The following is a 12941-nucleotide window of genomic DNA, read 5'->3' on the forward strand; positions in this document are numbered from 1 at the left end:
GATAGTCCATGCCCCTGTTTTCCTATGTGTACATAAACCACTTTATTTCCATATAATCAGTCCACATTTTGTATATCACCCCCTTCTCCACAGACCCCACCCCATTACATAAAGCAAAGAATGAGGAGAAAGGTGAAGGAAACTGGTGATCAAATGTCTTAAACCTCACTCATGTTAACCCCTTGTAAAACTTTGAGCTAAAATTAAAAGAACACAAATAGCAAATAGGTGGTGATTTTGATTTTTATTGATAAATCATGATTTCCTATTAAGTATACATAAAAGGGTACAAGTAACAATAACACAACATTCCAACATTTAAAATAAAAACTTTTTTAATCACCTTGATCAATATATAAAGCTTTAATTCCTGGAAAAATAATGTTTTATTGCAACAGTACTCTTCTCATATGTAAAACAGCTTCTCAAAGTGAGGGATTTACAAATGAAACTTTATACAGCTTCCTTTGTACAAAAAGGATCTACTTCACCATATCAACTGCACCCTACCAAAAGTCCAAAACATAAAGGCTTGAAGGACCAAAATCAAGCCACGTCCTACTGACGTTATCAAAGAAAAATCCTAAAAATCTCCCAATGGAGCATGGAAGTACCCTCTACCACCAATTCAATACCCTGGGCAGAAGATGGTAAATGTTGACCTCATGACAATATGACATAGAAAGATTCTTAAACATAGCAACACATGTGCCAATATCATTCCCGTAATAGAGACACACACATACCAATATAAGTATCCTCTGACATGAGAAACTTGGAAATCATCTAAGAAATGTGTATTTTCCTGTGTTATAATTGGAATGAAAATGACAATATATTTAAGGAATGATGCAACATGACACTGGGTTTTGATGAGGCATACATAAACAGACCTCACTGCCTAGAAACAGTTTTAATGAAAGCCAATTCTTACTGGTATGTACTTAATTTTAAAATGACCTTTGCTGTTTAGTTTCTTGAAGAAAGTAGAACAATGGTCCTTGACTCAAAGTAATAATAAAAAAAATATATAACTGAACTTCAAATTCCTCTCAATGTGATTTAAGATGCTTAATATTAACATAAATATCTGAATAAGCAATAAGAAAATGTTAAGTTCATAAAACTGCTAAGCCTTACTAAAGAGTGAAAATATGGGGAAATGTTAAATATACTCTTCTGCTGAACAGAGCTGTCTTCTGAGAATGTAAAAGGTTCTGGTGGTTTACCCAAGAGTGAGTCCACTTTTCTTAAATTTACAACGTGAAAGAAATTATGCACCCAACAACAGTAACTTGACCCATGGTAGTCACTTGGCAGACTCAAAACAATTGCAAACCTAGTGCTGAGAAATCTTGCCAAAGAGGTATTTACAACATATTTTTTATAGAAATGAGTATTCAACAGTTCGATAAAGCAAATTACAAAAAGTTAAGTTGTTACAAGGGAACTCCAGATTATGTGAGCAGTCTAATAAGATCTCTCTTTAAAAAAAAAAAAGAAAAATCATAGTTCCAATTTTTTAATGTCATGGGACACCCAAAAATGTCAAATTAAATAGCTGAATTAAGTCAAAACAAAGTTAATTGACATTATATTGCCAATCATATTTAGCAAAAGCAGAAATAAAGACTAAATATGTTTTTTATTTCCATATAATCAGTCCACAAAAAAAAAAAAAAAAAAAACTATACCCAGATTCAACAGAATTGACACAAGGAAAGTTGTGCCTTCAATTCTGAAAAATCCTATGTTTAGGACATGACATTGCATAGATAAGAAGAAACTATATACGTGCTTTATACCTGCTATATACCTGCTTTCTATATAAGCACATTGCTCCCCATATTATAACATAACTGAAATACTAAGCCCAAGATATTTCTTTTATAATATTTTGAAAAGCATGGTGCAGCAGACAACATAAAAAGAGGAAGCCTTTTAATGATTGAGCACACCGTAATGGGCTCTCATTTCTTTTTTGGAACAGTAACTAAAGGCAGTAAGATGGTGGGTCCAGATTAAGTGTTCTATCCTAGGACTTTTTGGCTATTAGTTATTCCCAACATTCAGTCTGGGCAACCACTGGCCAGACAAAAATGCAAGTGAGATATGCTGGTATCTTAATAAGATTCCCAGGCAGTGGAAAAGATGAGACTAGTTCATATGAGTAAGCGAAACTGACAGTATTCTCAATTGACGAGCTTCAGCACAAGCAAACTTAAAGGTAAAATCAGTATTTTTCTTAATATTACTACTCACAACATGTGAAGAAAATAGTCTGGGCTATTGGTTAATTATCATGACTATGTTCACACCCTCTCTCCTTATGTCTGCAGCCTTGAAACTCTGAAGATCCAGCTCCATTGCCTGTAGTAAAAGAGGCCAGGACACCTCCACAGCCCACATGCTTTGAGACTGTTCTAACTCATCCTTTTTCCTCCTCTTTCTCCTCCTCACTTTTAATATATTTATATAAAATGAGATGAGTTACAAGGTAACTTTTAACCTGAAAATCTGAAGTACTTCACATAAAAAGGATCTGAGTTCTAGTTTTTAAATGAACCTGTCTTCCAGTGGCCTTTCCATTCCTACTATATGACACTAGAAGTTCAATGTAAATTATTTACTACAAAATGTAACCTTGGATAGTCCAAGTTTCCTGGGAAGAGCAGGAGAGGTGGACTTCCTTTGCCAGCACCCTTCTCTAACTTCATCCTAAGAAGAAGTCCCAGAGTATAAAGGCCAGATATCATCACATGGAGGCTCAAATATTTCAGAACAGACTGTAGAACAGATTAAAAAAATTTTCCACTTGAAAAGAAAGTCAAGAAAATTAGATATTTAATATTTAACTACCACTCCCTGAAGGTCTACTTTCTACAAATAGGATGCAAGCACTAAAATAATGATATCCAAAATATCCATGAGTAATATACACACATCCACCCCAATATAATTTCTTTAAATATAAGCATTCTTTTTAAAATTAACTTTAAAACATATCTTTGCATACTTTGATTTTGATAAATTTATTTTTAAATAGCTGAAAATACTATAAAGCACCCTCTGGAGCCCATGGCAAGAATTTCACAGCACTCAAGAAAAAAGCCATGGAGTCAGAAGCAAAATTAAATCACTTCTCAGATTTACTTTTTAAAAATGCCTAATTTTTTTATATGTCTAAAATATTTCAATATATTTGAAAGGAAGAAAAGAAAGAAGAGAGAAGGGAAAAGGAAAGAAAAACAGGAAAAAGATTTTTCTTTAAAATTCTCACCCAGAAAAAAGAAATATAACCCTCACAAAACAGGGTAACCAATGAACGAGGTGCTCAGAATTCAGGAATATTCTTAAAGATCCACAGCAAGCATCAAAAGCATCACTTTACAGCTGGCAGACTGATGCTTAGACCTCTGAGCCTGGAAAAGTTTTTAAGGATCCCTGGCCAACATTATGGAACTTCAGATCAACAGTCATGTCAAGACTCTGTGGTCCCCACAAACCCTGACCCTTCCCCAGACCACAGGGAGGTCAGGCTGCTGTGGCTGATGTGCAGAGTGGCTGTGCCCTGGCTCAGATCATCTCCTGTCCTAAGATACTCTGGTCTGAGTCACCTAAGGCATATGCTGCAGTAATGAACTCTGTCCTGTCACAGCCAAGGTGTGGGGCTGAGGCCTGAGGGCAGAGCTCAGCAGCAGCACCCTTAAGAACAGTTTTCAGTATGTTCTTCACCCCTGAGCTTAACCTTTCTCATTCTCTCTAGACAAAAAGGAGAGCACAGGTAAAAAGTTTTGGAGTGGGAAAAGACCATTTAACTCTTAAAAATTCACTACCTACATTCTAAAAAGAAAGTAGTGTCCACTTAAAAAAAAAAATGTACTGAGACCATGGGGCATGAGATGGGAAGTAAGGTTAGGGTAGGACGGACAGAGAACAAGTTCTTCCTGTAGTTTCCCAGGGAAACCCATCTTGAATACTAAAGCAAAACTCTTAATATGATAATGCTGAAGAACCTAGGTTAATAATGATAATCTAAAATAACATTTCTATTGTGGAGAAAACAAAACAATCCTAAAAGATTTCAAGAGGGAGAAAAAGGATACACAACTGCAATCATTTTGACCTTCCCCACCAAGGTAAGGTGAAGAAATCTTTGCAAGTCTACATACTAAGACCTGATGACCATCTCCCAAGTCCCACAGAAGGTGGGAAAAAATGTTTTTCAAATATGTCAGAGGCAATATTGGATTATGAAAAAAATCACATATGACTTTTGGAAATGTTCATTTTACATGGAGTCCTTTAAAAATAAGTTACAACCAACATTGCAGAGAGAACAGAAGCATGACACAGGAAATAACAAGGATTGAAGAGTGATGAAGGGAGCCTACAGCTCCATCCTCACAAGGATGGCAGCCCTGGACGTCTCCACAAAGGTCACAGGAGGACAGCTTCACTCTGGAGTTGTAACTTCTTACCGCCTGTCTCCCTGTTCAGAGAGGCAAACATCAGATTACATCTCCCTTGTTTAACAGTGAATTTGCCAGAACATAAGAGCATTTCAATACACTTTTGTGAGTTTTCCATTCTTCACATCATTTTCTTTTTCTTTACAAGAAACAACTGAAATGCTCAGGAAAGGCCCAAACTGCAAACCAAATCCAAGAGAGAAACAAGGCATTCAGTCCAATCTATCTACCACCAGCAGTTGGCCGGCATTAAAAGAGAGCAAATGGACCACAGCTGCACACTATGGTCACAAGCAGGACTTTAATCTCTTTCTGGAACAGGAAATGTTTTAAATTGAGGATTGTTTAGCCTCCTCAACAGTTTATTTTAGGATGACATTTCCTATGCATTCAAATAAAATTCTAATCATTATAACAACTGAAAAAAATATTGGCCCTGGCTTTATTTAAAAATACATAAATAGAAAGGAAAGGTACTGAGGAACAAAACTGATCAAATTATATGGTTACCTTGTGTGCATATACTAATATATAACAATAAATTCCACTATGATGTATAATTACAATTCACCAATAAAAATGAACAAAAAAAGTAATAATACTTAAGTATGTAGAGAAGTCTGTCTATGCAGTGCCTGTTTCAATGTTTTAAAACTTTGAGCACATAGGGTTAAAAACTATTCAATCTGAGTGTAATTTATAGCACAAACAAATATTTTATAAACTATATAAAGAATCTATTAGTTCTATTTATAGTGCTATATAGAGCACTATAATGAGCTCACTGCAAAACAAAACTGAGTTTTATTTTATGATTTTAATAACAAAAAAATTATTTTCTAGTTTCTGTGTAATTGTTTTGTGAATAATAAACCTGTTTTGGGATTTTTAAAAATGAATTGGTGGGTTTTAATTATTCTTATCTTTCTCATAATCTAGTTTTTCAATGGCATCCTCATAAATAGGTTGTTTTACACACACCAAAAAAAATTTATATAGACAGAATCTTTTTCATTTCTTAAATGCTTAAAATGTTTCCTGTGCACCTAAGAAACATTAATTGGGGGATTTCGCAACCAGGTTAAATAACAAAGTTGGCTAGCAAGGTACAGTCATTGGGTCTCTGTGGTGGATCTCATCTCTCTACCAGGAAAAAGGGTGCTACTCCTATTTTTGCAAAATATCCCCCCAAGGGTTTTCTCGTCCTCAATCCCAACAGGAGGAATAAAGCAAGAGAAAAACTCAGAAAGAGAGTCTTGAATACTCTGTCAAACACTATCAAAACTTAAGTATATAGTGATCAAGTTCATTTTTTTAACATGTAATTATCTGAAACTACCTACCATAAGAGAACGTTTATCCTTCTCATGCATTCTGATTATTGAGTGCTTATTCAGGATAAGACTCATTACAATTAGAAACATTAGCCCAGAGATCCCACATTCACAGAAAGTCACTCTGTGATGAAAGTAGATTAACTTGGGCTATCTCTAGGCCAGCTATTTTCACATCCTAAATGCCTATCATTTTATAAAATAAAACATTACTAGTCAAATCAAAGAAGTTATCTTCCAGTATATATTTTTCTCGATACACTAAGAAAAATCCTGTTATAATGCATAAAAGTTTTAGCAAAACATCAGTCCTTCCCAATGAAGAAACAACTGCAAATGTTCTTTCCTGAAAAGCTCCAACTTAACAGCAGGAACCTGATGGAATAGAAGCTTGGAATAGAAGAAAAAAAAAACCCACAACTGTATTCTTTCATCACCTTCTCTTCTGAAGTTTGTGATTATGAATTAAAAACCTAAAACATGTGGGCACTGTGGTGCATGCCTATAATCCCAGTGGTTTGGGAGGTTGAGGCAGGAGCATCATGAGTTCAAAGCCAGCCTCAGCAAAAGGGAGGTACTAAGCAACTCAGTAAATAAAATATAGAATAGTACTAGAGTGTGACTCATTGGTTGAGTGCCCCTGAGTTCAATCCCGGTATCAAAAGAACAAACAAACAAAAAAAAATCAGCAAAAACATCACTCTATAACATTTTTATGCTAAATGTTGTCATTAGCACTGATTGTAAATTATCGATCGTCTTCATTCAAATAGAAAGCTCACTTCCTAGAGGCCACCTCCTACACTTGCCCCCACTTCTTGTGAATAGAAGAATGATAACTGAATGCCTGGCTTCACTTGTAAAGTATTACAAACTCCAGACCACAACTTACTTGGTTCATAGTAATCCACTATGGATACAGAAGCATCTTGGGTATTTGAAACCTTAAAGTTTCTCACAGCAGGAATATCAATACAAAATTGGGTTTCATTTACCTTGAAAAATACAAAAAAGACTTTTAAGGGGTTATGGGTTGGCACACCATGTGTTCATAAAAAAGTAAGAGAGATCTTTTTCTTACCATTTTAGGAAACAGAAACTGATATTTAGGGAAGACTTGTACTTACCATGTACTGCAATAAATACTTTCTATTAATTATCTTTTCTACCTTGTAAAGCAACCCTTACAAGTCAGGTATTGTTCTTAGTTCTATTTTGCTGAAAGGGATATTGAGAATTAGAGTTGTTAAGCAAACATTCAGCCCAAGGGTGCATGCTTATGGGGACCTGGTTCCTTATCCAAATCCTCTCTTTCAGAGAGTGCACCTGTCCTCTAATGATTCACAGAAGCCCCCTCCTCCAGAGAATTACCCTCAGCTTATGTGGGCCACCTCATGCAGTAAGTGAAGCCCTGAGGTGAGGGTGCACCCCACAATTAGGTATACCCCTGCTCAATGTGGGGTACCAAAGGCCCACCTCAACCGGGTGCAGTGGTGCATGTCTATAATCACAGATACTTAGGAGGCTGGTGCAGGAGGGACACAAGCTCAAGGCCAGCCTGGACAACTTAACAAGATCCTTTCTCAAAATAATGAAAAGAGCTGGAGATGTAGCTCAATGGTAGAGCACCCCTGAGTTCAATCCCCAGTACCACACACATACAAAAGGCCAGCCTCCCTCACTCCAGGAGGAGCAGTTTATGCCAATCTGACAAACAATGTCAGTTAAGAAATCAAAAATTCATAAATTCCTTCAAACATTCATTATATACCAACAGCAGTAAATGAAAAAAATTAAATCAATCAGAGATTATTGGGCACTCAAATTAAAACATTAACAAGCACATCAAGGATGTAAGACAAACTCCAGAAACAATTACTAAATAAAAACTTTAAACTTTTTTTTCAAGTTCCAAATCAGGTCCATGGCTTTCAAACATAATTTAATATAAGAAAATTCCTTAACAGCAAAGTCATTTAAAGACTAAATTAAAGCTAACAGGACTTTAATCAGAGTAATTTCTGAAGTGCTGAAACAAAGAAGAACATTCAGGATCTAGCTTTTTAAAGGTAAATATTTAGCAATATTTAGTATATTTCTGACTCATACTTAGCAAAACTGGAATAAGAAACATATGGGTTCCTCCCATGTAACATGCAATCCCAAGAATGCTTAGAAATCAGTTTCAGTTCAACCTCAGAGTTTCATATAGATGCTAGAAGAAGAGAAAAAATTCACATACCAGCAATTTTGAAACCTAACAAGTCAAGGCTGGAATTCCTCCCTGACCTCTTCCTGCCATGATTTTTACTCTTATGCTTGGATCAGTACCACTCAGACAGCAATGGAAAGGGTAGCATATAATTCTTGGTGTAGACCAAACCTCTGACAATATTCTTCTATAATTTAAGCACCTTTTTTGTTTCTTCTTGATATTGGGTATAGAATGGAGGGCCTCTCACTTGCCAGGCAAGCGCTCTGGCCCTGGGCCACATCCCCAACCCTAAGCACATAACCTTTTACTTATCATTAAGTAATAATGATCACTTAGAGATTTGTTAAAAACTTCACGAGAGCATTTTAGAACATGTAATTAAAGCTTTCATCTTCAGCATCTGAGCAAGTATGTTTAGCAAATCCTGAAGATAGAGGGGTCCTCAAATCGAGATCTGGTCTGAATTTCTGAACTGATAAGATGGCAATCTCTACACATTTTGCATCTAACATGAAATAATGATTTCATTATCAAGAACTTCCTCAGGCTCATCATTAATAATAACTCTAAACTAATTTATGGTGATTTTTTTTAATGTCTTTTAACATGGTCGTCATGTTAAAATCATTCAGGGACACAAAAAGCTGAAAGAACAATGACTTAAAGAAAACATAAGTAAGAAAGACTCTGTGTGTGTGTGTGTGTGTGTGTGTGTGTGTGTGTGTGTATGTGTATTTCTGGGATTAAACCTAAGGCTTCCCACCTGCTAGGCAAGCATTTTACCTCTGAGTTACATCCCCATTCCCTAAGGTAGATTTTTGAGCACAAAAAATGGTGACTTTATCAATAATTACCTTTTTGAAACTTAGGCTTTACTACTTACAGAATCTAAATAGAGGTTGAGCTTTCCATGATCATGTTCCACCTTTTTCACTGTCTCGCTTAGAGGAATTGCATCTGAAGGCACAATAAAGCCACTAAGAAGGTTAACTTCCATAAGGGCCATGCCACTCCTATCTGGGCCCGAAAACCTACATCAAAAAAAAAAAAAAGAAAGAAAGAAAGAAAAAGAAAAAAGGAGAAAATCCTTCAGGAAAAGCTATAAATTGTTAGCAAATGATTTTCAGACAAAAATTAAAACTGCAAAATATTACTCTAATACCATTTAAGTTTTAAAAAAATGACTCTAGAATATTTCTGAACAGGTTACCCTTTTCCCACATGTGTAATATTCTTTCAACCATATGAGTAATACTAATATAACAATGAGGTCCCTGGACAGATAGGATGAAATGTCTATAATCCAACAGGCTTGTGCTTTGAGGTTGTCACAATACAACGCACATCCTTTTGACCGATTCTAGTGGTGCTTTCAGTGGTGATTCCAAACTGTATGTCATTTTCACTTTCTCAAAAGTTAACAGCATCAAACTTTCCAGCTGAAAGCCCAAGACCTTTAGAGGAGACATTGCTTGACCACTTAATGGCAGATGCCAGCCAAGCCTGCAGGTTTTCTTCAACTGGTTTTAGAAAAGTAAATCTAGCAGGGAGAGGCTTTCTCCTTTGTTTTCACACACACACTGAGCACAGTACATGTTTTCTTGAGCCACCCTGAGAGATCTGCAAGCCTTGGAAAGCTTTATTGCACTACATTCTTCTTTCACCCTGTCACACCTGTCACCTCACCCTTATAGTAACTCCCAGCTCAACACCACAGTGTGAGCATCAAAGAATCTGGGCACCAACAACATGTTGTCTCCTTCAAAATATATATATTTTGAAAACAAATAGGTGGCAGAAGTTTTTCATCTGGAACAGGAGTATAGTGTGGTTATAAAAAGAAGTTTGCCTCCAACACAAAAGGATCATAGTATTGTTAAGTTACTTCCTGTTGTCCCGTTTGATGGCAAAAGCAAGAAGGCTGTTTAGAAAAGTTTGCTTTTTAGAGCAGCAAACGGATGCCTGCCAAACATGACTGATTGAAAAGCCATTCAATGCAACTTCTAACCTCAGCTGGCTCAGCACTCTGAAGCAACTGAAACCATCTGCTGGGCAATGCACTTAGCCAAAGTAGGTGCTATTGAAAACTTAGTAAGTGGATTGAAACCAGAGGAGTTTGCATGTGAGCAAAAATTAAAGATGAGAAGAACAGTTAATCTTTTTAAATGCTTAAAAGTATAATGCAGATTATACTTTCACTACCTTGTCAAAGCACCTTGGTTGACCAAAAGCATTTTGAAAGACTAGTTTACTAGCCAATGAAGAATTTGTTAAATTATCCTGCCCCACAGAAAACCTTATCTGAGGTCATGTCTTAGACCCTGTTGATAGGAATAAAATGCCTGAATTATCAGGCAATCTTTTTATAAAGTATCACTAAAAATAAAATTCAGTGCTTTTTATAATTGAAAATTATTATTAAATTCAATTATTTTATGTTGTTTGTGTTTGATGTAATATTTTTTCTCAGAAAACTAGCAGTTGCATTTAAAACTCTTCCTAGCCAGAACAGTGGCATATGCCTGTGTAATCCCAGCTACTTGTGAGGCTGAGGCAGGAGTATCTCAAGTTCAAGGACAACCAGAGCAACTGAGTGAGACCCTGTCTCAAAATAAAATAAAAGGACTGGAAATGTAGTTCAGAGATAGAACACTTGTCTAGCATACATGATGCCCTGGGTTTGATCCACTGTTGCGTAAGAAAGAAGAAAGAAAAAAAAAAGAAAGGAGAAAAGAAGGATGGACGGACCAGCTGACCTTTTATAAAACCTCCACTTTCACATGAAGACATTTCCTTCTTCAGGATCTAATTACCAATCAATGTCTGATGCCCATTTTATTCCTCATACTGGATTAAGTTTTAAAATCCTGCTTCCTTACATAAACCCCCATACAAATAAGGAGACCTCTGGCCAGGGATACAGTTCAGAGGAGGTAGTTCAGCTTGGCTACAGTATGTTCAAGGCCCTGGGTTCAATCCCCAGCACCAAAAATATAGATAGATAGATAGATAGATAGATAGATAGATAGATAGATAGATAAATAGGTCTCTTCATGGTCTGAATCATGGTTCTACTTCATTTCCTCGTCTGTTTCTTCACTTGATGTCCCTGAGAGGTCAAATCCCCTCTCACAGCTCCACAAAGCTCTTCTCTGACTTTTTCAAAACCACAATTTTAGACTTGCTTTGAGGATACTTTGTATTCATTTCTGCCTCCCCTTCCAAACAGTAAATTCCATGAAGGCAGTCTGGTGTCTTTTTTTGGCTCAGCACTATATTCTCATGCCTGACTGCTGACACACAGAAGAGACTTCACCAATATTTATTGAGTGAATGAATGAGAGAAAGAGAAAAACAGGGAAAATAATAGCATTTAGTGCACGGAGTTATTGAAAGGCCTAAATGAGATGCATGTAAAAGTGTTTTGTACAGTGCCTGGCATATAGATTTGTGATAAATGTAGGTTGATTGTTGACAATAATAACAATTTGATGTTGTCATTCTTGAACACAGACCAATTGCAAACCTAGTAAATAACAATAATAATAATAGGAGCCCCACTTCCTTCTTAGCTGAAAAGGAAGCCACTGCAGAGATGCTGCTATTTTCCTAGTACAGAATGTCCAAGAAGGTAATGCAAGGTGCAAATATGTAACACTGTGTCCCAAAGTCATGAATAAGAAGGCCCAAAGATAGTACAGATAGTAATGATAATGCAGGTGATTTAGGCAGTGGTTGAACATCAGGATGAACACTTAGAGATGGCTTTGAGGAACATCTGGAAGCTCTGAACCACACCAGTGACCTTCAGCCCAACAAGCTAAGTTCAATCATAATGGTATGGGATATTTGAAAAGTGCAGACAGCAATTCCTTGGTGTTAGTGCATCCTTTCATAGTAGCTCCCAGCTCACACCAAAAAAAAATGCAGACGTAACAGGAAAGACTGAGAAGGAAGAAACTGCAAAGCCTCTTGATTCAAGAACTTTCTCAGAGTTGTTCTCAAACTTGTGTGTGCATTAGTATGATCAAGAAGCTAAAGAGGGTAGCTTCACAGCCTTACTGTGAAGTCAGCAGTTCTGAGGTAGAATCTCTTTTCCTTATGACTTAAGATCCTCAGATGCTCTGGATACAAACCCATCTAAGAATTACCTCAATTAAGTACTTCCAAACAGGTTCTAATTATCCAAGATGCAAATCTAAACTGGAATAATTTCAGTGCATCTAAAAAAACTTTTCTTCATTGAATGTGCATGCTCTTATAAAGTTCAGGGTCAAATGTATAAATAAATGGAGCAAAATATGTTATATGCATTTATGAAATGTCAGAATGACATAGTATATATATAATGCACTAATAAAAAACAGACTAAAAAAGTTAAGGTTAAATCTGAACCTGAAATGAAATTATTTTGACAGAAAAAAATGACTTAACAGCAATAAATAACTATTTTGGAATGTTAAACATGATTGGTTAAAGTCTTCCTAAATTAGATTTGAATTTTATTGAATTTATATATATTTTTATATTCTAGTATGTTATAAAATACAACAAAAACTTGTGAACAATTTCTGGGCATGTCTAAGAAATGTTGAAAACAATCAATAGTACTTTTAGTCTGTAATCTGAAGTCATAATTACATAACTGAATTCTTCATGAAATAAAAGTCCCTACATATAGTTTGATAATTATACATAATTAAATCTTCAAATCTATTTTTTAAAGAAGAAAAATAAAGAAGAGGAAGGACCTAAACAGATACCTACCTTGTACACACATTCAAATTCACATGATTGATATCATCTTTATTATCTTTTACTTCAACATCTAAATCAAAGCCTTCTTGCTTCTGGATAGACTTTTTTCTTCTAAAAGACCCTGAATCTTTCACATTATAAATAACATTGAACTGCAATAAA

General features: G+C 35.8%; 1 protein-coding gene across 1 annotated transcript in view; it reads right to left on the reverse strand.

Moving 5' to 3' along the window:
* Window positions 1–269: 269 nt before the first annotated feature.
* Cd109 (CD109 molecule) overlaps window positions 270–12941 on the reverse strand; it is a 128189-nt gene continuing 115517 nt past the window's right edge. The window contains exons 30-33 of the mRNA XM_076858494.2: window positions 12789–12931; window positions 8905–9052; window positions 6699–6801; window positions 270–4492 (exon numbers count right to left, since the gene is read on the reverse strand). Coding sequence (XP_076714609.1) covers window positions 4317–4492; window positions 6699–6801; window positions 8905–9052; window positions 12789–12931 — 570 coding nt within the window. The 3' untranslated portion in view covers window positions 270–4316. The remainder of the gene's footprint in view (window positions 4493–6698; window positions 6802–8904; window positions 9053–12788; window positions 12932–12941) is intronic.

This window comes from Callospermophilus lateralis, chromosome 6 (genome assembly GCF_048772815.1).
Source record: "Callospermophilus lateralis isolate mCalLat2 chromosome 6, mCalLat2.hap1, whole genome shotgun sequence".
Classification (NCBI taxonomy): Eukaryota; Metazoa; Chordata; class Mammalia; order Rodentia; family Sciuridae; genus Callospermophilus; species Callospermophilus lateralis.